General features: G+C 40.8%; 3 protein-coding genes across 3 annotated transcripts in view; all 3 read left to right on the top strand.

Annotated features, from left to right (window-relative positions):
* The window catches only part of DPY19L4 (dpy-19 like 4), a 30,428-nt gene extending 19,075 nt beyond the window's left edge, over nt 1-11,353 (top strand). Inside the window, exons 14-19 of the mRNA XM_050891893.1 lie at nt 433-553; nt 2,026-2,082; nt 4,542-4,624; nt 6,434-6,566; nt 7,567-7,725; nt 10,936-11,353. Coding sequence (XP_050747850.1) covers nt 433-553; nt 2,026-2,082; nt 4,542-4,624; nt 6,434-6,566; nt 7,567-7,725; nt 10,936-11,100 — 718 coding nt within the window. The 3' untranslated portion in view covers nt 11,101-11,353. The remainder of the gene's footprint in view (nt 1-432; nt 554-2,025; nt 2,083-4,541; nt 4,625-6,433; nt 6,567-7,566; nt 7,726-10,935) is intronic.
* Nucleotides 11,354-21,390: 10,037 nt separating this feature from the next.
* LOC127029864 (protocadherin-8-like) lies at nt 21,391-24,124 on the top strand (the record flags this gene model as incomplete). Its single annotated transcript, XM_050915652.1, has 2 exons — nt 21,391-22,059; nt 24,077-24,124. Coding segments are annotated over 2 exons (717 nt in total), but the record flags the coding sequence as incomplete, so codon positions are not given.
* Nucleotides 22,324-24,453, top strand: part of LOC127012961 (neural-cadherin-like) — a 59,312-nt gene continuing 57,182 nt past the window's right edge. The window contains 1 exon segment of the mRNA XM_050891448.1: nt 22,324-22,384. The gene's annotated coding sequence lies outside the window, so the exon portion shown is untranslated.

Genomic DNA, 24,453 nt, shown 5'->3' with positions numbered 1-24,453 from the left:
CAGACAATACAAGCAACTCATAAATTGTTTATTAAATATTTTCCTTTCCTTTCTTCAGGAACTCCCTTATAGTACAGTGTCTGTACACCTTTGCTGAATAGCTGCTTTTTATCCTTGCTTGGCTGGAAAACCGCAACAGCCAAGTGACTTTATTAGTCTCTTTGTTTTTCTTTCATTCTCCCCTGAACTCTGTGAAGGATTTTGCCGTCTTTTACCTTGGATCTTGCTCCTACATCTTGCAGCAGATAATCGGGTGCCTGCTCTTCTGCTAGAGATTTCCTTGATTTATGCTTCAGTGCCATCAAATTTGATCTCAGATTGCTTGAACATCCAGACTGTGTTTGACATGAAAAAAATCTGAATGTTTTTATAAATAGCTTGAATACAGAGGCATGCGCAGAGTCCCAACTAAGTTATTGCAATGTTTTTCAGAATGAAATATCTATGGACGCCTTATGTTTGCATGCTTGCTGCATTTGGTGTATGCTCTCCCGAACTTTGGATGACGCTTTTCAAGTGGCTTCGACTGAAAGCTGTGCACCCGATATTGCTGGTGAGTTGTATTGCCAATGTATTACAATGAATTACAGCTAGCAAGCATATAACTTTTCAAACAACAATTACCTAAGACCTATAGAAGAACCCATTAAAAGAACATGTAGTTCTGTGAGCAGTGGAACTCATATAGTCTGCTTTTTCTGTGTCTTTTGTTCTTAATATCACGCTTTCACATGTTCTCTGGTACCTGGTGATAAAGGTGTGTTCACAATACAGCCTCTCCTCATAAGAAGCAGAGCTATCTTCATCTCTCTCTCTTTCACTCATCTGTTTAATTTCCTTTAACAAATCTTTGAGATCTCAAGCTCTCTGTCATATCTAGTTGAGATTGGCCAAGAAGGTAATGTGCTTTTTAGGAGGAGTGCAGGAGAAAAAGTACAGGCATGCAGGCAAGCATCAATATAAGCCTTGTTTCACTAGGAAATGAGGCTAAAAATGTGGTAGTTAGGTGTATTTAATTGCTGAGAGTAAAGCTGCTTCATAAGAAATGGTAAGTGGAATTACTTTGCATAAGATTCATTCACGTGTGGCCATTATAGAGAAGTGTTGCAATTGAAGATGAGCTTGTGCTACAGTGCAAACAAGTCCCCCATTTCCAACCCTAGCTTTATTCTTAATATGCTGAAAGTTGCTTTGTCCAATTTTTAGCAGCTTTGTGCATTTGTTTTATTAATAAAATAAGGATAGGATATTACTTACCTTAATTTTGAGAGGCTTATAGGAATAAATGTTTTATACTTAAACAGAGAATCACCTTGTCACTTGTGAAAATGCCATACACTGTTACATCAGAAACATTGACAGTGTTCTTCTAATCAAGGAGTAACAATATTTTCATGTACATGGTAAACACATTCTTTTATATACCTCCTGCTTTCTGCTATATAGACCTGCTCTTTTACTATTAACACAGTAGATGTGTTAATAGCTTATTATCGAGAGAATGCCTTGTGTACGTTCCTTACCAAATGTTTCCTGTACCATGTGAGCTATTTTCTCCTTTTTGCAAAGCAAAAATTGTATCAGCTAGAATGATGATGTGCTGAAGAATGGATTTCTGGGTTTTGCATATCAATATTGTTAATCTGAACAAAAGCATCAACAAGATCAGAGGTTTGAAATGCTTGTTTCATACTTTTTTTCCTTTCTCAGATCATCTCATTGCATTTGTATGTGAGGTGTTTACTTTTCTTCTGCTCCCTACATCGTGCACATTGCATCATTGTTATTTGAGTAGTAATTAACCGTTGCTAATGTTGATGGTAAAGTTATCATGGGTCAAATAAGTTCTTCCATGCTAAATGAGGCAAATTCTTGTTTGCAAAGGAGTGTTTTTTGTCTGGTAGAAGTTTCACCTACTGTCACTCTAAGGTTTCAGGCATAAATGTAGCCTACTATATGAGCAGAATCAAGGCTGGAGAACAGAGAATGGTGCATAATCCATTTCTTCTAACATGTATTTTCTAGGCTCTTATTCTGAGTATGGCAGTTCCCACAATAATTGGATTCAGCTTGTGGAAAGAGGTAAGAAAAGTACCTTTGTGGTTTTTGTTTTGTATGTAGGCACAATATGAGTCAAAATGATGAGCAAATATAATGAAATATACTTGGTGAAATGAAATATATATGATGAAATAAAAGCTGTCATCCACTGAAAATACGTTTTGTTTTGGGTTTTTTTAAGCAAAACTGTTTACATTTTTCAGTATGAGGTATTTGACAATTTAATTTGTTAACGATCGCTTATTGTAATTAAGAAGCATTTAAATTTAAATGAAGACATTATATTCAGTTATTATGCTTTGGCTATATAAACTGACTCAACAAAGAAAATACTGCCAAATAAAAACTTGGGATATTGAAAACTGTGTTGCCTCAATCTTGGTTTTAGTGAGAGGGAATGAGGTTAGATGGAAGTAAAATTATGGGAGGCCATATGCAAATAATCTGTTTGAAAAGCTCCCATCAAATTATAATGGAGTTAAATCCTTTGTGCAGAGCACTGTGTAGAGGTATGTATATACTACAATACAGGGAAGAAAAGCTACAGATGTTTCCATGTTTAAAAGAAATACTTAGTTCTTTATTGCAAGTCACAGACAGACTGGGGGGAAGAATATTTGGAAATTATTTTTTAAACTTTGGTAAGTGCAAAAAATATGGGAAATATCGCATAAAGTATAACCCTCTGCTATACTGACATAGCTTCAAAATAGTTAGTTTGAATAGTTTTATAAGAATTCAAATATAAAAGCCAGTCTTGACCTACAGTACTTTAACAGATTTTGTAACATCTATCTTATAGAAATTTTGGTTGCAATGTAATGACTCTTTACACATTTCTGCCAGAGCAATAGATATTCTCCTGAAAAAAAGCTACAGTTGCTCAAAAGAGTTATGAAATCTATTACAATAGAGGAAACTAGTTTAGTTGACCACATAATTCTTTTTCAGATTATTTTTTAATAAAAGCAGTGTGGGGGGTTGGACTCTAGAGGGCTTCATCCATTGCAGATCCAGCTTTTGCTTTTAAGTGGTGGTGAACAGTTTGCTTTCCAGGTTCATAACTCATCCCTGAGCTTCGAAACTTTGATTAATAGTAACGGGACAGTGCAAATGCCTTGAGGCTCTTAATCTGTTACCGTGGCTATAAATGGCTGAGTGTACAGCTCAGCATCTTTCTGCTTGACTGCCTTCTGACTCAGTCTGGCATAGTCTCTTATCTAACTAGATTTTTCTAAGGGCTCTGACTGATAAGTGAAGCTGGTTCTCCTTGGGGTGGCAGTAGCGGTTCCTCTTTCTGTCCGTCTGTTGTTCTGGGGACAGTTCAGGTATACATGTAACAGCACAGCTACACCTTTCAGCCCTGATACAAACATATGGCAGTTGTTCTTGTGCTACCCTAACATGTCTGGTTGTAGACTGCTATCACTTGACAGCTGAATTGTCCAGGTAATGGGGGTGGAAACTCCTCAGTTAAAAGCAGGCTCCCACTTCCAACTGTCTGTCCACTATGGCTGTCCCAAAGTAAGTTGTCCCTTTAGGCTGGCATAACCTGTAAACTTTATCCTTTTCAAAAAGAGCTGGCATCCAGTAGTTTTCACTTAGCATTTACAACAGTATGAACATGCTCCAGCCCCTGAAGGTTGGCCAGCTTCTAGCCATGCCTTCTTCAGATAAACACTCAAAATGGCTCAAGGACTGACAAAATATCCCACCTTGATAAGGACCTGTTGTTCCTTCACCCCTCAAACCTCACAGGGTAGGGAAGCCATGGTGCAGACTTGCAATCTGGGCTGGTCTGAAGGAGTTGGCATTCTGTCCGACTTCCCAGAATCCGTTCTTTTCCCAAAATGTTTTTCAAGAACATAAACTGAGATGTCCTACTTCGTACAATACAGTGTACTTTCCTTCACTGCAGTGATTGAAGTAAAAGTCAGAGGAAAGTCCAGGGCAGATTACCCACATAATGCTCTTCTAGGAAATTTATTCTCTCCTGTCCTGCTTGCGTAGCACCTTTCCATCAAGTCACAACAGTCCAACCCCTCCTGCTCAAGCAGGTTTACCATGAGAGATTTATCAACTTCTTGGTTCAGTGCCCTTATGTATATGCATTTGCATATGAAAACCTGAACTAGGGTTTTGATGCATTTAAGGCCAGTTAAAGTTGATGAATGTTGTTGCCGCATAGGTTTTTTTGTGGTTTTTTTATTTATTTTTTTTTTTTATTATAAGTATTCTAATAAAATAGAGATGAGAACTTGTGTTTAACATACTTATTTTGGAGAAGGTGTCCTGCTGTCAGGTAAGTATAAACTGTTTTGCAAAATTTTCAAACAAAAATACCAATCAGGAGGGAAAACTCAGATGAAACCCATTTTTGTTGTGTTACTTAAGGCCTTAATATAATGAGATGCTCTGTAGTTTGGTTTTTTGGTTTTTTTTTTTTTAACTGTAAGTAACCAAAAATATGTTTCCATCAGTTTTTCCCTAGGATAATGACAGAGCTTTCAGAACTACAAGAGTTCTATGATCCTGATACAGTAGAACTTATGACATGGATAAAGTAAGTATGAAGTCCTACATTTCTATTTTACTGCTTTATGTCAGGGTATTTCTATCTCAGCATTTTGTGGAGCTACCTCTATTAATCTGAGTTTTCCCTTGCTAAGTCATTCCATGATGTATGGGAGGAGAAATACGTATTTTAAGTTTGGTATTATTCCCATGGGAAGAAACAGGAATTTATCATTGATTACAAGAGGAGAAGATCCTGAAACAGGCAAGCAAATCATGCTGAATATCATTACTAGACCTAATTTCCAAATAAAGGTGGACGTCTTAGTACTTGGTTCTTCGCACGCTGACTTTTCAGTAGATTAGAGGATTCATGTTGATTGTAATGTCAATGGGGGGACAAAAACACTGAAATTTCTATGTGCATGAGCCAGTAAAATGAAATGCCTGGATATAAGGATTTAGAGACTTCAGTCAAGATACATGAAGTGTAACATGTATGATTCAAACTTCCCCTTTGACAAGAAGGCTGGAAGGGTTCTTATCTGTCTGTCTAGGCAGGGCATAGCAAATCCTGAGCTATGTTATATATGAACTGAGCTCAGTTCATACTGAGCCATATACATAGCTAATACTGAGTCAAGTTATTTTCACAGATATATTTTTCTTCTCACCAGAAGTTTCAGAACTGGATTCTGGCCTCATTCAATCTTACTTTGAACTATGTCATTAGGAACTGCACTTCTCTAAAAATTAGATCCCCTGTGTTCAGATAACTTAGCTACCTTTAACTGTATTTTTTTAGAATATTATTTTCTGTATTTATGTAGTCTTTAATGTCAACCTGTTCATCTTCAGAAAAGACAAGGCTGGTAATTATGGTGTTCCAACCAATTTCTTCTTTCTGTTAATAATAGTGTATGTTGTTTGTCACTGCTGTAGCTCTTCAAGGCAGCAACTGGAATAATGCCAAGTACCTAATGGCTTTTACATTAGTCTGCATATATTACACTCCAAGTACATAATTAATCATGGTGAATTACATAGAGATACACTCAGCTAAGAGCAATTTGACTACCCTTATTTGTAGCAGCTGTTCATATTTTTAATGAAAAGAAAGATTTTTTTTCTTAAGGATATACTTAGATATCCATATTGGAATTTTAAATGAATGTCATTATTACAGTATATTTTCTTAAAATTTTCTCTCTGATAATATGCATTTATTTTGAATTTTCTCTGCAGGAAAAGTTGCCCAAAGTCTGTAATAAAGTGTGACAATGACTATTTTCGTTCACTAATGCAAGAATACGAATAGTCAAAAGATGAAATCAAACCCAGAAACATAATTACTGTAGACATTATTCTGTATCATGACACTATTTACTCGTAGATGGTGAAATACATGGCCCTAGAGATCAAATGAAAATAATCACAAATCTTTCCCTTACAAGATAATATCATGTTGTTTCTCCTTCTACCTGCCTTCCCTCCCAAGCTTGTTTTGTCACAAGTCAGCAACCGTTCAGAAAAGCAATAGTTTGACCCATTCCAGGACCACTCTGAAAGGTGCTCCATGGATTGCAAGGAGGGGAGGAGAACGGCCATCAGCCCTTGCCCCAGCAGGAGGCCTTTCTTGCAAACTCCATACTACTGCAGGTCTGAGCTTTTCCTGGCAAGGAGGCTACTGCCACTGCAGCATTAACACCGATTGTAATTAGACCGCCAATGATATCTTCATGTACTCCCAGTTCATACCATAGCACCTTAAAAGATTCACACAGTGTATAAAATTAAAAACATTGTTTTGAGAAATGCATCCTGTACTCAGATGTGTATGTTGATGTTGCTTTTGCAGACGACAGGCTCCTGTGGCTGCTGTGTTTGCAGGCAGCCCACAGTTAATGGGTGTGATTAAGCTTTGTACCGGATGGATGGTATCGAGCTTGCCTTTATATAATGATGATGATCTTCTAAAAAGGAATGAAAATGTGAGTATCCAATTCCATAAATGTGTGTGTATTATCAGTGATTTATAGATTGTTCCATCATGTAAGACTGAAGTGCCTGATTGAGATGTGTGGGAGTACTGTAAATCTTAATGCTCCAAAGAAGATGACCTTGTAACATTCCTCATGACACGCATGTTTGCATTGCTGTTCTGTGCTGCCTGGGCCACCTGGCAATGCAAATTATTTGTTTGGTGCCACTCCCACTACATGTGAGTGGCATTCCAAATACTGCCTTTTCTCCAAAGTGTTTACAGTCTAAGGTGAGAAAAGAGCATGACGTCTTGTAAAGAAAGATAACAAGGTAAGACCAATACATAATCTGTAAGCTCATGAACAAGAGTCCTTACTGAGCAGTGTGACCATATTGAGTTTTAGGCAGGCTGTCATTTCTGAATGATTGTGAGCAATTTTTATTCTGCCTATTTTGTCAGGGAGAAAGTCACAAAGCAGAACAGACTTGCCCAGTGACTGCCTAGCAAAGATATCAAAATTGCTGTTCTACGTTAGTTCTCAGTCTGTGTTTGAACACTCCAGGATTACAGTAGGGAAACGGAAATCTATAGCAAGATACTTGACTTGGAAAGCATCTCACAGGAACTGTCTTGCTCTTCACCCAAATGTAATGAGAAAAAAAATCAAATCTATTAGAAGGAAGGAGGACGCAGCAGTCCAGCAAACAGGGAAGGGAGTATCAAGTAGATTGTCAGTGCTTCACTCGACAGAAACATATATCAAAATATTATTTCTGAAGACTTTTCAGACCACTTGAAGTATGTAAGATGAGAACTTGCCATCAGCAGAGACAAATACTTCCCATTAAGCTGGCCATTACCTCACCTGTTTTGGAGATTTCAAAACCAAACATTTTGTAGCTTGGTGTGTACATATAATTTGTTATTGCAGATAAGTTGCCCCCCCCCCCAATGTTTAATTTATCACAGATTTTTACATTGCATGAACATGTTTTCTTAATTTATAGATTTATCAGATCTATTCAAAGAGGTCAGCAGAGGATATTTATAAGATACTCACATCTTACAAAGCCAATTTTCTGGTTATTGAAGATTCAATTTGCAATGAAGTGGGACCTGTAAGAGGATGTAGAGTTAAAGATCTATTGGATATTGCTAATGGTCACGTAAGTAACAGTAAGAAAAAAATGAATGTTTGAATGCATAAATAATTCATTTAAAAAGAAATCTTCTTATAATGCTGATCTTATTTTTCTGATTGTAATTGACATGTAGACAAAGACTCGTAAATTTTAAAAGTGATCAATTAAGTTTTGGGTTGTCTGTTTCTTATACACCTGTAATCTTACCCCATACTATTCTTTAACTGCCCTATTCCCTCCTAATACATTAGTATCTAGCTGTGCTGTTTTTCTGCCAATCATTAAATACCATTTAACGATATATAAATGTTTAAGACTGTAACACCTGAAGAGGTTATTACAAAAGCAGTAAAGCCCTGCCTCAGAGGGCATTCTTGACTAGCTTTAAACATGAAATTTTAAAATGGACAAACTCAGTTCTTCTAAAACTCTGCCTGGGATGAGGACCAGTCTGCCATTCCATTCATTACTGCCTGTTCAGTACTGATGAGGTTACAGGTCTATTTGGTTCAGTCTTGCAGATAGGTTAGCATCCCAATAGATAAGCTGGTAGAAAGATTGGTTCAATAAACTGTAGAGTTGTGAAGATATCCATGAATGCTACTTCAGTCATTGCTGTGCTGTGTCTGTTCTGAATGCTGATAGTGCTGCTCTTGCTGCTGAAATAGGGAATGACATGGGGTTTATAAAGTGATCTTATTACCACTTGTTCATCTGCCTCGTGGGAATCCAGCAAAGTTTTGACTTTATAAAGGCAGGAGTGGCCCTAAACTCACTGAGGGTTTGGTTGCTTATTCTCAGGTCAACAGGAGAGAGGGAGTCACCAGTGACTTCTAAGCAATCACAGGTTAGCTTCATTTAGTTGGTTTCCTGACTAAGAAAAAGAACGTAAGCATCTGTTTGACATTACAGCCTGTTGTATATTAACTATACCAAGTTAATCCTTGGTTTGAATTTTTTTTTTTTTTAAGTGGGGAGGATACATATGTTTCTCGTATATAGTCTTATATTCTATTCTTGGAGAAAAATCCAAGCTGTTCATCTGTGTTAGGTATTCTATAAGCTCTGCTTTCGATGATACATGTTTCAAAAGAACTTGTAATGCAAGCATTTCACTTCTGTAGTTGCTTTCATTTGGGGGAGTAATTATAGGAATGATATGTTTTTAGGGGATTACTCTTTAATTTCCCCAGGAATCTACAACTGGTGTCAGTTTCATTTGTAGGTTTCCTGGCCAGTTTATCCACGGAGGATATCATCTCTATTTTTCTGTTAACTTCCTTACCATTGCTGAAATCTATCCTTTTTCTTTCTTTGCCTTGCTGCTAAAATCATGTATGCCATGATTATTCCATGTTGTAACCAGTATACTGTACCATAACAGAGTGTGTGTGTATGAATAATCTCCATCATTGCTAATCAGCACATATTATCCGTCAGTTTCTTCTCAGATCTGTTTTTGCATGAGTAAGTTCTTGTTCCCTCTTCACACTTAGGATGTCAGCTGGAACAATTAACCACAATTTCAGGATTCCGTTCCCTCATACCCCTGCATCTCTCATCTCCATGCTTCCTGCATGCTTCTCTCGCACATAATCCTGACCTCGTCCTAACTTCAGCAGCACAATTTTACTGTCAGGTTTTTAAGTTTTTGTTTGATTCATATATCAGAATGAGCTTCTTCCTCCTTTAATTCCTAACGCTCAGTTATTCGGCAATTCATCGTAAGGAACACTTCCCAGTACTTTTCAGAGCGGTTGTTGCTTGCGATGATAATTTCAATCCAAGGGGGGGGGAAAAACATCAAAAGACAGTATCCAATGCAAGGAGCCCGTCTTTGATGAATGCCACACACAGCGCTGTCAGTACACAAAAACAGTCATTTACTATTTTTGTGTAATTAGGATTGTCGAAGTGACAAGGGTTATCCTATTTATAGTGGAGAGATTAAGAAGGAGAGAATAAGGTTCATGATGAGAGTTTCAGTTAAAATCTGTTCTGCTGAATGTCTGTAATCTAAATCTGTAACAAAACAACTAGTATATACATTTAAATGTAGACAACTGAGTGTTCAATATTTTTAGAAAAAGATTGGTTGGCTAGTAATGAACGTCACCTATGCTTCCTGTCTGTGGCTGAGTCCATACTGGGTTGGATGCTAAAAATGACAGTTGTAGAAAAAATATTGGAATGGCCAACAGGAATAAAGTATTTTTTTCAGAAAGTTGACATAGTTCCTGAAAGTTGATATAGTGTGTTGTCTCAGGAAGCTTTGAAACAAAACTCTCAGTTTGCTTGCTAACAAAAATTGTCTAAGTCATATTGAAAGATTATCAAGACTTTCCCAACTAGTGGAAGCTAGTGCATATGTAGGTGGAGACTTGCAGCATTTACTTATTCCCAAAGTGAGACAGTGGACAGGCTGTTATGCTGTTGACAGACCTATGGATGTGTTTTCCAAATTGCTGTGTTTAAGAAGATAACTATTACTTTCTAGCTTGGACTATGTCCTATAGTCCTAGTCCGATATCTTGTTTCTGACGCTGGCTGAGAGCATACGATTATTGATAGGGCAAGACAGACGTTTTCCAGCAGTCTGTTGCTGAAGGACTGTAGCTCAGGGGAAATATCCTTGTGTTCGGTAGCCACCGATAGATATTCCTTCATGAATTTGTCCTACCACCTTTTTTTAAATCCATGTAAATTTGTGCCATCAGAAGGAGTAGTGAAGGGATTTCTTCAAGGATATCAGAAAGTAGATGCTAAAACGCACAAGCAATTTGCTTCCAAGTCAATTGGTTGGAATTTATAGGGCGATACATGTGTGTGTCTTCAGTCTTTATATTAGGTATGTCAAACTTACTTGGCCTGGAAAAGGTAATTGAGAATTTCCTTCCCTACATAGGTGGTATGCTATGTACAGGTCAGGTTTGAAGTACTGGGTAAATGGGGCATGTGGATAATTTCCATTGCCGTTGTTCTTTATTGTATGAATAAAGTACACTGGTTTTAATGTCTGCTATCCTGAGAAAGGTGTTAATTCACAAAGGCTATTTTAGATGGTTAAACAAATTATAGGGGAATATATTTTCAGCTTATTGGAATCATACAGTATAGAAATTAAATGCCTATCATAAGTGACATTTACAGAATACAGAAGTAAATTAAATGTACAGAACTATGTTCTGTAACCACTTATCTTCAGTATTTTAATTAGATCTTCTTTTCTGACAGGTGGTTTGCGAGGAAGGCGACAGCTATGCCTACTCAAAATATGGACGATTTTGTCATGAAATTAAAATGAACTATTCTCCATATGTGAATTATTTTACTCGAGTATACTGGAATAGATCCTACTTTGTATATAGAATCAACACTGTGATATCCTTCCAGTCGTGAAAAAGCATGCAAGCTTCTTTCTGAGGATTGATTGTGAATGAAATTCAGTTGGAAAAGTTCCTTTTAATCAAGGAAGTTATTTTTGCAGATACATGTGCGCACATGCAGTGTATTGACAACTTTATTTTACCAAACTGGAATTCTTTGAACTACAGATCAACAGACACAGATACCATCCTTGAAGGAAACAGGAAAATTTGTCAATTTTACAGTCTCTACAAAGTGTGACAGTCTTCCACGTTTTTGCATTTTTCTTCCCATTATAAATCATCTTACTCTTCATGTAAATGAGATTTCTAACTTTAGTGTTAGAGAGCTGATGTGGGTAGACTTCAGTAAATGCAGAAAAATCACTTAAAGAGCTCATTCAAGTCATACAGCTTTTATTTTCTAGCAAGAAAGCAATCGGTATCCCAAGTCTTTTCAAGTAAGTGTTTGGGTTTTTTGTTTTTTTGTTGTTTTAATTCTTCCTGTCTTCCACTGTAAACATTTCTATGTTTATCAAACACACATTCATACATCTTATGTGTAGCTATAGTGTTTGTATAAAGCAAAGGAAGATTTTATTTAAACAACACTTCCATAGATTAAGGCACTGATCTCTACATTGTTAGAGACATGTTGGTGGAAGTGCTTGGACTTAGACCTAGCAGTAGGAGTTGACAAGGTCAGATCTTCAGTTTGAAAAGACCTTGTCTTCAGGATTTTTCCATGCTTAAACGTGTACGTGTGTATGCATATGTGTGTCTTAGCAGCCATCAGAATGGGCCAGTATACAACAGTATGCCATACTTGTTTTTAGGCAAGCGTAGCAGGGCAACTAGGTTTGCTACTGAGACTTCTGCACTTCTGTTTCACCCTCTCTGTGTGCATGCTGGTATATGTGTGTGTGTGTGTGTGTGTGTGTGTATGGGCAGGGATGGGTGATACTCATTTCATTCAACTTACTATGTGATAGTTTTATTAAGATAGTGCCATAACTGTAATTTAAAACACTATAATCACCACCATTAATAAATAATGGTACAGTTGTTCATAGCTATTTTTATATCAATTTTGCAACTACACTGAGATCTTTGAAAATTTGGGAAAGTACTCTGCAATCGTACTTCCCTCTAAAATTTGTCTTCCTTATATGACCCCCTTTGCCTCTACAACTATTTTTCTTAACATATTATCTGTTCATCCTGTTTGCTGCTGGCTGATATACTTTCAAGAGAATGAATGATGCTTTAATTCCAACTCTGGGCCTAATCCTGGTGTTGTGAATGGAAAATCCAATAAAGGGTAACGGTAACTTTGCTTACATAGGTGTAGCTGGACAAAAAGCCAGGATGTAAGTTTTGGAAGAGGTTATTCACCCGTTAGGAGTTACCTGCACTTATGGATTCGTGTAACACCTGGCCCAGAGACCAGTCTGTCAGGCACGTGGGAATGATTCTGTGGAGCCCAGATGTCTTTAATGAAGGATCTGGCATAATAGGATGAACCTTCAGCTGAAAAATCTGCAAACCATTCTGCAAATGAAAGCTGCAAAATGATCCTTACCGCACTTGTTGATAAAATGTAAATTCAGAGATTTTAACTCTGAAATTATTAGGAACTGCAGCATGTTGGTGTATATGTGTGATTCTTATCTGCTCTATGCAGATACGTTTGCTTACTTTACACTAACAGGTAGTGCTGAGATTTTTTTAAAACCTATTATCACTATTGGAGTGATTTAAAAGAAAAAAGCTTTATTGTTGTAAAAGTCAACGTGTCTAATCTGTTTTTTATTTTCAGTTATATTTTTAGGCCTATGAGTCTTGACAAGATGTTAAATTATGCATTTTATTTGAAACCAATGTTCAGATAAATCCATCGAATATACTGGATGTGATCATTGAGAGAAACATTTATCAGTATAACTGAGTTACAAGTTAAAAGTAAATAGCCATTGTGGGGATACAGTCATTGTGTTGAGGGTAGTATGTATGTGTGCCTCTGGCCAAATGCAGTCTGCAGTTATTTGCTTATGCACAAGTGCGTGTGTTTTACTGCACTGGACTGTTTCAGACTTTTCAATTACCATATAACAACAGAAGGTAGTGTATTAACTTGAGCTATGGCAGGCCTGCAGGAACCTTCTCTGTATGTGCTAGTATGGATGTAGATGTAATATTTGGAAGTAAGTTTAGAGTTCCTTATACAATTTAAGTTTGTTTGAATCACTGTCAAGGAATTACATGTCCGTGTGTCAGTCATTTACTCACCTGAAGTTAATCATTCACGAATATAATTTCCTAACAGCAATAAGGCATTCCAGGTAGCAAACTTCAGGGTTACAACTGCACTTGGGTGGATGAAGTCGCATAGCTTACGGCTTCATGCCTTAGACTGCCATGCCAAGATGCAATATTTAACTATCCTTGACTGCCTGTTGTGTTTTACTGCAATGCTGTATGTATGTGTTACCACATAGAACGTAGTTTAAATACTTACATGTAGAGCACACATGTTAAGAAAAACACAAACGAGGCCATCTGTACATCTAAAGAAAACTATCTTGTAGCACGTTGGCCTTTATACGTGTTTAAACAAACATGTTGAACTTTATTTGAACTGTGACATAGTTGTTGTTATTAGTTTTGTCCTAGTTTTTAAGATGTATTCTTGATACTTCAATTGATTCTGCTTTAGGAGAATCACTTAAGATTTTTACCTTGCTTTTTATATTAGAGAAAATTGTATTGCAGCACCATTGGCACAGCAGCCTTAAGTAACAGAAGGAGCCTTTTACGTGGGAGAAACATTGCTGTTGTTCCAGTAAAAAGGCATCATTTTTAAAATGAGTGACTGGAAGAATCATATCTTACAAAGAAAATGATGAGCGTGAATTTCTTATCCAGCTATGGATTAGCAAAAATATTATCGTCTATTCTAATCTCCACCTTCTGTGAAAAATAAACAGTAAGTTTCATGATATCCCTCAGAAGGACAACTATAGGGCATAATTACATCGGACTTGTACACACAACCCTAGCTTGGTTTTCAACCAGGTCACAGGTTTAACTCCCTGAAAGGGCTGGGGGAATGTTTTGCAAATTTTGATCTGTTTTGCTGTAGATGTTGCAATTCAGTTGAAACATGTGCCTTGCAAGCTTTTATTAAACAAACAAAAAACTCAATTTGTGTTTCTTTTTGTGAAGATTTTTTTTTAAATTCCTGTCCCTCTGATTTCTAGAGCTTCCATTGTGTCTTAATACCCCAGCCTCCAAGGATGCTCTTGTAGTAAGTGGTGCAGCTAGGATGCGTGCCAGCCATCTAACAGCTGTTCACGGGGAAGAATGAGAATTTGCGTAGCAATTTGTGTTGCTATTTTGCTGGCTTATTTCCTCTTTCACATTTCCAATTTCTGATATGCTTGATCTTAGTAAATGCAAAAAAATTACCTTGAAAGAATAAATTGAGTATAGTATTTTCAGGCACTCACCTGTTACCGTTAGACTTGTGGATGAAAGTTTAATCAAGCCACAGCTAAACTGACGTACAGTTTTGTCTTAATCTTAAAAAAACACTCTTTCACTTTTTTACTTCCTGAATTACCACATACTTGAACTCAGTTGATAGATTTGCCAGGAGATGTTTGAGACTAATTAAGTAAAGGCATTTCAGAACATAAGCTTCTATTCTTATTATTTAAAAATATACTGGTTTTATTTCTTCCAAAGTAAATGGAAATACAATTGAATACAATCTTAAATACAATTTCCATTGGGGGGGTAAGGAGGAGATACACAAATATGAAGAAAGAGGGCCAAAAGTTTTAACAGGCATTGAAAATTCTTCAAACTATTTGCTCTGGTGGCATTACTGTTTACTGAAATGTAGAAGGTTAGGGACCAAATCTTGTTCTTACCACCTTATTTTTACTAACGCATTTGCAAATGTCCAAATCTTGTGACCCTTCATCGGCTTTCCCATGCAATCCACAGGAATAGGAGCTGCAAGATGAGGTCATAGGGATTGTAAGCTGTCATTGAAACACTTCTTAATGACTGCTGTTGACTTTGTATAACCTATCCTTGAACCAAAAATCTAACAGGAAGAAAGCGTTGGCTGTTCGTGTGAATGCGTGGGCATGCGTGTTGTATTTGCATTTAGAGATGTCTGTTTTACTGTTGTGTTTTGGAGATGTAAGGAGTAGCTTCTGTTATTGCTAATGGTGGTTGAATCTATAAATCTCCTAAATATTGACGGGCAGGTAGACTCTAGAGTACTATGGTATTAGAGATGAAAGAAAAGCTGAGTTTATTCCAACACAAGCAATATTTCATGTGAAATAATACCTCAGCATAAATCTGTATAATCATGCCTTTAGTACTCTTTTTAAAACTTAACTTTAGGGGAAAAAAAAAGTGAGAATTCTAAAACATGCAGTGGTGTTATTTTAGTAATCATTCATCAGTACAGCTAAAAAAATATCACCATTATGTTGCTGCACTCTTACTATGCCAAATGCAGAGCTAGCGATGCCTAAAGGTCTTCTGAATTGTTTGGTACCTCAACTAGATGTTTAAATGTGTAATTAATATGGCAATGTTTTTGATTTCAGCGCAGTTAAATGTATGTAATTCTTCCTTTCAAGTGATGTTTAAGGTTACCTATTTATTTGATGGAAAAGAGGTGGGTGTTTAATGCCTTTCAAAGTTTCAAACTTTGTTACTTCAGTAATGCAGAACAGTTACTGGTGGTGCTTTACTTGTTAACAGTGACATTTAGCAGTAGTGTATATGGCATATGGACATATCTATGTGCAGCTATTTAATAACAAACCTAAGGAATCCAATTCCTTTTATCCTGTTTCTTGTCTTGGACAGTTTTTTTATCAAAATAATGTATGCATAGTAAATATTTTTCTCTTGTGACAAACTTTTTTCTGTGGAAAAACAAAAAAATTGTAATAAAAGCGAAGTCCAGAAGGTATGGATTGTTTGGGACACAAACCATTTTATGTTTTCTTTTGAGAAGTCTGATACCCTTTCACAGAAAACATGTAGTTCATAATGAATTAACCTCCTTCCTCTGTTGCGGTAATAAAATGATTTTTGTATTCTGTTGTATTATTTGCATATGCAATTTTCAGTCAAGTGAAAACTGTACAGCATAGCTCAAATATCTGTCTTGATGGGGCAGCATAAATACTCTTGCAACTCTTGAGGATTAGCAGCCTGCTCAGACTGGATCCATATGTCATGCTGGCTGACTGTCTGTTGAGACATACTGGTATGAGGATGAGTGGCAAAATATGAGGTGTTTCATATGGAATTACTGAACTCTGACTTTCTCCCTAAAGATCCTCCTGCAGCAAGCATGTCACCTGGAAATAAATTGCTATGCAACATCAAATGCGTACTGATTTTTTTTTTTTTAATCAACTAATGTATCATCTGTCTTGAATTTTTACAGATCATGATTACATATATTGGAGCCTTCTGTCATTTTATAAGATATTATTAGTAGGAGTGAAATCTTTGAATGCAGACTACTTTGTAATAACTTACCGTGTAATGATATGAAAACCTTGAGATTATTTTAGTTAAATTCTGAAGATGGTAGAAATACCCTATGAAGTGCTTCTCCAAAAATCGATCATCTAGCACCTAAAAAATATGTATTTACATCTTTAATTTATAATGGTTCTGGGTTTGAACATTCATCAGACTGCTTCCTTTTAGACCAGTCAGGAAATGCACTGATGTTAAAGTATTGAAGTTTATCCATGAATTCTTCAGGCACCCAGGCTTTGTGATTGCTTAGCGAAAAGGGGAATGGAGCTTCCTGGCACCATGAAATACATGTTGGTGTTTGTGTACTCTTCCATGTCCTTATCCAAAGCTGAGACCATGGTTACCAGCTGTGAAATACAGAATATTCTATTATATATAATAGAATTTATATTTATATGTGTATATAAATAAGTGTATATAAAAATGTGTGTATGTATTTTCTGTGTGTATATATCTGTATAAAATACATATTCTGATTATTATCAATGTTTGAGAGGTATTAGGTAAAATTACTGTTGGTTTGGGTTCCCCCCCCCCCCCAAATGGTAGCTCTGTAATGTGTTTCTAGGACCTAGTTTCCCAGATTTTCCAATTTGTGCTGTGACCCAGACTAGCATACTTCAATTCCTGTATGCTTTCAGATTGCTTAGGTAACAAATGTGATAGACATTTTTTAATAGTAATGAGATGAGATGCATCTCATTATGAATTAAATTGCATATATAGAATATACAAACGTAAAGCAATATAGAGTAATACTGAACTATTCAGTAGGCTATAACACACCAGCAGCATATACGTTTACCTTCATAATTTTGAGCAGCTTTATAATGTCTTGGAATTTCTTCTTGTTTCAAAGTTATAACTGTAATGTCTGCTGTCAAGCCTTGACTCCTGATGGTACTGTCCTGACTGGTTATAGACAGACCAAAAACATGTTAGACTGACTTTTTTTTTTAACACTGTTGCAACAAATACCAGCAGATTCTGTAAGATGAGGGTGAATATAAAATGATGCCCTAAGCCATTCTTTCCTCTGAAGAAAGCTGACGAAGGACAGGCAGGAATGCAGCCGCCTTCTCTTCACTGCGTCACGTTACGCTGTCTGTGAGACCCTGAGCGCAGCGGCTGTGGTCTCCCCCGAGTAACTGTTGGATGCTGGAAAGAGCCCGTGTGGTTTCCTTGGTTGATCTAACTTCAGCTCCGGACAATAATACAGAATCACTGCTGCAGAAGTGATTGACCTGTTTATGCAGTTTTAGAAAGGTACATTAAAATCAAGTCTTGTTTTCATTTCATCATGAAAACTTATTTCTGAAACACACACTAAGAGTGTAATTTGCTTCTATTTCTGGATTATTAACACCTGGATAAATGTTGCTGCTTTTTTTTTTTTCTGCCTTTTTTTTTTTCCCTCCTCCCCGTTTGGCCCATTTTATGATAATCTGAGCTGTAGTCTGAACTGCTCGTTCTAGGGACCTGTCTCAGCTGCAGAAGAGGGCCAGAGGAAGGCTGTTGGGCTTGCTGATAGTTTGGCCTCAGAACAGCAATTCTTAGATTTAGTGGTTGCAATTCACAGTCCTCCGTTCACCAGATAAGGTTTGCTAGAGAAGAATCCTAAAAATAAATTTCACTACGATTGTTTGGCAATAGAAGCTGACAGTGTCCTGAAGATATCCAAGGAGCTTATTTAATTAATTTATTTCTCCTCTGTGTTGTTTTCTGTCAGAGCCAAGAGCCATCTCCGCTTTCCTTACTCAGGTCACCTCTTGGATTAAGGCTGTGTCAGTCTCTCTGTGGTTTCTGCTTCAGTTTCACAGGAAGAGTCGAGTTCCTTTGGAAAATACGGCTACACGGAAAGAGCCACACCGTTTTCTTGGCAGTGTCCTGAGAAGGAAATGAGGTTACTCCAGAATGGTCAGTCTTGTAGCATTTCAACATATACTGTACATACGTATACATATATGATACAGCTTTTGAGAATGGCTTACCATTTCTTAAACTGTTTAGCTGCCTGTTGATCCCTGATGAGCACATAGCGTCAACTGTGAAAAGTGGAAAATTTTTTTCCTGGTTTTCGAAGTGGTTACTAGGACAGAATATTACCCACTGACTCTAAAGAGACCCAAACACAGCCTGTGCTTTGACTTCCCCAATCCCCGTCAGCTGAACTGGACCTCCCTCCCCACCCCTCAATGCCAGAAGAAAAATGGTTTTCATTAAAAAGGCTGATCGAGACATTTCGTCTTTTCCTCAATACTTTCCTATTTCCAAAAAAATAATGCAGTTTGGTCCTTTTGTTGTAGCTTGAAAGGACATCCAAACAGCCCATTATAAATCACTTTTACCATTTCAAAACATGTATTTGACACATATGTAACTGCCGGACACCACTAAGAGCAATATTTCAGCCATGCCTGGCTGGGATGCAGTCACATAATTTTAGAGCTGGTAAACAGAGTTAAACGCACCTCAAGTGTGTTTGGAGCTCTTCACATTGTAGGGTAGGATTTGTGTCCACAAATATATTTGCTTTGTCATAGCACAGGCTTTGTGCGACTGGATGTTGAAAATAACACAGATGTGCTAGTAAGTATCCACGGTGGCGAGGTTGTCGCCGGTTCTGCTCTGTAAGGCGTGCCCTAAATTCCGTCAATGGATGTGCAGCAGAAGCCTAAATTTACATCACCAAAATGATGTGTTAATGAACGCGTGAATGATACATGGGTTCATACACATGAGGGAGAACTGTGAATAAAATCCAGCTCATGTCTTGACAGGCTACAGACAAAACCGTATGTTTGTCAATGCGTGTGTGTGAATATAAGAGAATAAAAGGGCAGCGCGTCTTGCAATGTAGGTTGAAATTGAGCACTTGATTTTGAGAGGATTTAATTTGCCTGTTAAGAGTTTGTGGAAGGCCAGCAGGACGCATCGCGTTTCAGAAGAGGGTGTGCCGCGCTCTATCTCAGTGCTGATCTAAACTTGTCCTAAACTGAACGCTCATTTCTGGTCATCTGGCTGGCTCAGATTAAGTGTTGTAAGTTAATGAGCTTTCTAGTGCCTTTGTGAGGCAGGGAATTATTCACATTTTATTTTTACATAGGGCACAAACAGTAAACGTAGCACACTCCCAGCTTGCTACAGCACGTTAACCATGGATGGATCTTGATGGTTACTTTCCTGTTGTTGCTGGTAAACAATTCGTTAAAAATGTTTGGGTTTACATTTGCCTTCCCAGTCTGAGATCTGCATCATGCCGATTTTTAGAAACAATCATCCCTTCACTTTCCTAGGATAAAAATAAAGGCTGACAGCTTGTAATGTGATGTGGTCTCCCAGCGATCACCTCTCCTTAAAACTGGTAATTCCCCAGGTGGCAGAGGTGCAGAACTAGCAGTTGGTTGTCACCTTTGACTGTTGCCCGTAATATTTGACTAAAGCTGATTGAGATGGTTTCTGGCTTTCTTGAGCAAAGCGTCACTTCCAGCCTAGACATGTCCTCACTGAAGCTACAACACAGCTGGCAACAAACACCCCTGCCTTCCTAACAGCCTCCTAGTAAAACTAGCAAACCCATGTTCAAAACAGCAAGAGGGAGCGTTTCTAATGGAAAAATATTAACACAGTTTGACCAGCTGGATGCGGAGGCTCGGCAAAAGGCTGTTCCTAAGCTGTTACCGTCACTATGCGAAGGGAGATACTGTTGTTCTTGTTTATTAGCAGGAATGGAAGACGCTGCTGGGACTTGCGCTTGGAGGGATGAGAAAATGAGTAATGTTTGGTTGGACAAGCAGGGAGTGATTGGCATTCAAGTGGTCTGGCTTGGATTCGCGCTTCCGTTGATGACGGTATAACCACTGCAATGATTCCCATGCCCAGATCGTTTTACTCATGTTTAGCAGGACTGATGCATTTGGTTGCCTAATTCAGAAGGACCGCTTCAGTATTGCTCTCAACAGCAGCCCACACTATTCTTTTCTCAAAAATATTTCACTCAAAGACTGAAATTTTAAATGTGATAATTGGTGCTATTGTTCATGTATTATTCTGAGACAGGTTTTGCTCTTCCCCTTCTGCCAAAACTGCATCTTCCCTGAAGGAGCAGCAGCCTGTATATGCACTCCTGAGAGGCCACGCTTCCAAGACAAGCCCAGCCTACATCAGAAAAATACGTCTGCTTGGTCACAACTATTTTTCGACGATTCAAGTATGCCAAGGCCCTCTCCCGTTCACGCAATAGCGTTTTTTCCTCTGTTTCTTTTACTGGTTGCTCTTTTAGCTTGGCTGGGGTTTTTCATGCAAGCTCAGGAAAGCAGTAGGTTGCCCGTTTTCCCTGAAGTCGCCCCCCCCGCCCCGGGAAGCACTGCTCCTCCTCCCGGGTCCGCTTCGCTTGCGGAGAAGCGGCAGGGAGCACCTGGACGCGTTAAACGCAAGCGGCAGAGGAGCCGGGGACGAAAGCTCTGGATCCGGGGAAGACGCGGAATTCGCCGGGAATCGCTGCACGCTTTGCCATGGGCGGGGCGGCCCCATCACCCACGCGGGGGCGGGCTCGCCCCGTCCCCGCCCACGGCTCTGACGGGCTGCGGGGCGGGCCCCCTCTCCACGTGGCGTGGGTGTACGCGGCGGGAGCGCGGTGCAGTGCCGCTCCGTGGGGTGCTCAGCTGCGCTCCGCTCGGCTCGGCTGGGCGGGATGGGCCGGGCGCGACGGGGCGGCCGCGGGCGGGTCCCGCTCCTGCTGCTGCTGCTGCTGCTCTGCGGGGCGGCGGGGCTGGGGCGCGGCGGCGCTCCCCGCCTGCTCCGCTTCTCCGGGCAGGTGCCCGAGAACAGCCCGGCGGGGACGCGGGTGCGGGGCTTGCGGGTGCCGCTGCGGAGGCTGCTGGGCCCCGGGGAGCCGGCCGGGGAGTGGGCGCTGGAGGGCGACGGCGCCTCCCGCTTCTCCCTCCAGCGGCGGGCGGGCGGCGGGCGGGGTCTGCTGCTGCTCCGCACGGCCGAGCGCCTGGACAGGGAGGCGCAGCCCGAGTACGGGCTCCGGCTGCGGCGGCGGTGGCGGGCGGGACGGTCCCCCCGGGAGGCGCTGCTGCGGGTCCGGGTCCTGGACCGCAACGACCACCGGCCGCGCCTGCCGCCGGCGCGTCCGCTGGAGGTGGACGAGCTGGCCCCGCTGGGCACGGAGGTGGCCCGGCTCCGCGCCTCGGACAGCGACGAGGGGGCCAACGCGCGCCTCACCTACCGCCCCTGGCCGCCGGGCGCCGGCAGCCGCCTGCTCTTCGTCGTGCCCCGCAGCGGGCAGGTGCTGACCGTGGGCTCGCTGCTGGGGCTGCGCCGGCTCCGCCTCTGCGTCGCGGCTCACGACCACGGCCGGCCGCGGCCGCTGCGCAGCCCCGCGCGGTGCCTGCGCCTGGCCGTGCGCGGCCGGCGGGCGGCGGCCGGCGGGGGGAGACGGCGGCGGCGGCGGCGGGCGCGCTCGCTGCCGCCGCCCGAGCGGCCGCCGGGGCCCGGCTCCCGGCGCTACACGGCCCGCCTGCCCCCCGGGGCGCGGGTGGGCGACACCGTCTTCATCGTCCCGCGGAGCCGCGACCGGGCGGCGGGCGGCTGGTTCGAGCTGGCGTCTCCCGGCGCCACCCCCGTGGGGGTCGACAGGGCGTCGGGGCGGCTCTACCTCCGGCGGGAGCTGCGAGCGGGCGGCCGGGCGGAGGTGCTGGTCAAGGTGCACCGCGGCGGCGGACGAGGTAGGGGCCCGGGACGGGCAGGGATGGGGTCGCGTCTCCCCGCGGCGCTGCCCCGGCTGGGGCGGGACGGCCGCGCAATGGCCGGGTGGGGATGGAGGGTCGCCCCGAGGGAGGGGGGACGCCGAGCGGGCACGGCCGTGCCGGGCACTTGTCACTCGAGGAGATGCGGCCACGGTGATGCCGCCCTCCGTGGGGTGTGGGGAGCCGCGGGCGGCTGTGGGAGCTGCCCCCCAGGCTGGGTTTGGTGGCGTGGGGATGTGCCGGCTCTTCTCCCGTACCGCCTGCAGAGCTTTTGCCTCCTGTCTTTGAAGGAACAGATGAAAACGTGGGTAATGGCGGTCTTTTGGGTTATGTTGTGTTGTAAGGAATTCCTGGCACAGCAGGTTCACTTCTGTAGGACCGGAGGGGTCTGCTCATGGGTTAACAAGCGGTTAAAGGGGGGAGCGCATCACAACAGACAGCTTGTCTTACAGCGGGGGGAGTTGCCAGAGAGCCTCTTCTGTTCACTGTGGTTCTCCGTGACCTGGGAAGGGAGAGGTTGCGTTGCCCTGGGAGTGGGCGCTTACAGGCCTGCAGCTAAAGCCCACCGCGCTTGGAGATCCTTCTGCGACTGTTCGCTGAACAGCACTGAAATGATGCTGGAAGTCAGCTACAGCAATGGTGGAGCAGTGCCGTTGCAAAGTAGATGTCAATGAACTCAAGCAAAAAATAAAAGTGATCTGAATCTGGAATCCTAGGAGTTGGTGTAGAGAACTAAATGGAGATGATATTATAGCACTGTGTAAATCCTCTATACATCAACAGCTTGTATACTGTATATGGTTCTCCTAATAACACAACCAAGAGAGTAGCTAGACTTGTTAAACTTCTTAAACCATGTTAAGCTTGAGGTGCGTTACGGCTGCAAGAGCCGTCCTTTCCATGTGTTACTTTCATCTTGTTTAGAGTAAGTTTTATAGTGTGTTTGTAACTGTAGCTCAGGTCTCTGATAACATTACTGGTTATCATTTGCTTGGGGTTTGTTTTTTGTTGGTTTTTTTTTTCTTACATGTTTACAGCTTCACTATAGAGGGAATATTTACAGTTTTCTATAAATGTTTTTTACAGCCTAATGCTCAGGAAATGCAAAACATAGAGCTGGGAGGAAAACAAATGTGTTGAAGCATGTTGGGGGCTGTGATCTTTACCGTTGTGCACTGGGTGCAGTCTGAGAATCCCAGAGCCGCCTGCCTGAGAAACTTATTCTTGCAGGAATGGGCTGTGTTGTGCAAGTGAGAAACATTTAACATAATAAAAATGCTGCACACTATTTCTAGGTACTAACTTTAAAGAAATCACCTGACGCTGAAAGTAGAACTTCTCATTCAAGCTAAAGATGGAGTTGGAAAGGTGACGTGTTGCTTGACCGTCTTGCTTATTTATAATGAAAGCAAATAACCTTGTGAGCAGTGTTGTACAAATGATTAATCGTGTTGTCCTCTCCAGTCTGGTGCTGTACAGCATGTTTTTAGTACTGTCTATGCACTGATAATGTATTGACAAGAGATGAGCCTCAGGGAGAAAGGAATTCGATGATCAAGTGGGACAAGGTCATTTAGACATTCCTTTAAGCTACTTTGAAAATCAAAACTATATCTCATAACTTTGTACAGTAACAAACTTGGGATCTTTTTCTGGCTGCTTATTTTACAGGAAGATGATGAAATGGTGGGAGGCTTTGAGCATCCATTTTTTATCTGAAGAACCCTGGTGAACTCTCTAAAGCTGAACAGAATTAACTTTGGTCTGCTCCTCATTTCTCCTCATGCCTCTTACTAAATATAATTAACAGTGGGTCACATAGTAATCAATATTATGGAACGTGTGCCAAACTTTTAATCCTCTCATTAATTGAAAAGCAAAACTATTGGACCTTTATTAATTGCCATCTCTTATGTAAAAGTCGTGAATGGAAGTAGGCGTTTCATAGGTGCTGCTTCTCTAGTGAAGCGTGTGTCTTGGCGTTTTGTTTTTTTCAAGAAAAGCAAAGCTTTTTTGGCACTTAAAAAACAATAATAAAAAAGGAGGTC

Source organism: Gymnogyps californianus, chromosome 2 (genome assembly GCF_018139145.2).
Source record: "Gymnogyps californianus isolate 813 chromosome 2, ASM1813914v2, whole genome shotgun sequence".
NCBI lineage: Eukaryota > Metazoa > Chordata > Aves > Accipitriformes > Cathartidae > Gymnogyps > Gymnogyps californianus.
Note: the sequence above shows the minus strand (reverse complement) of the source record. Positions and strands in the feature narration are given on the sequence as shown.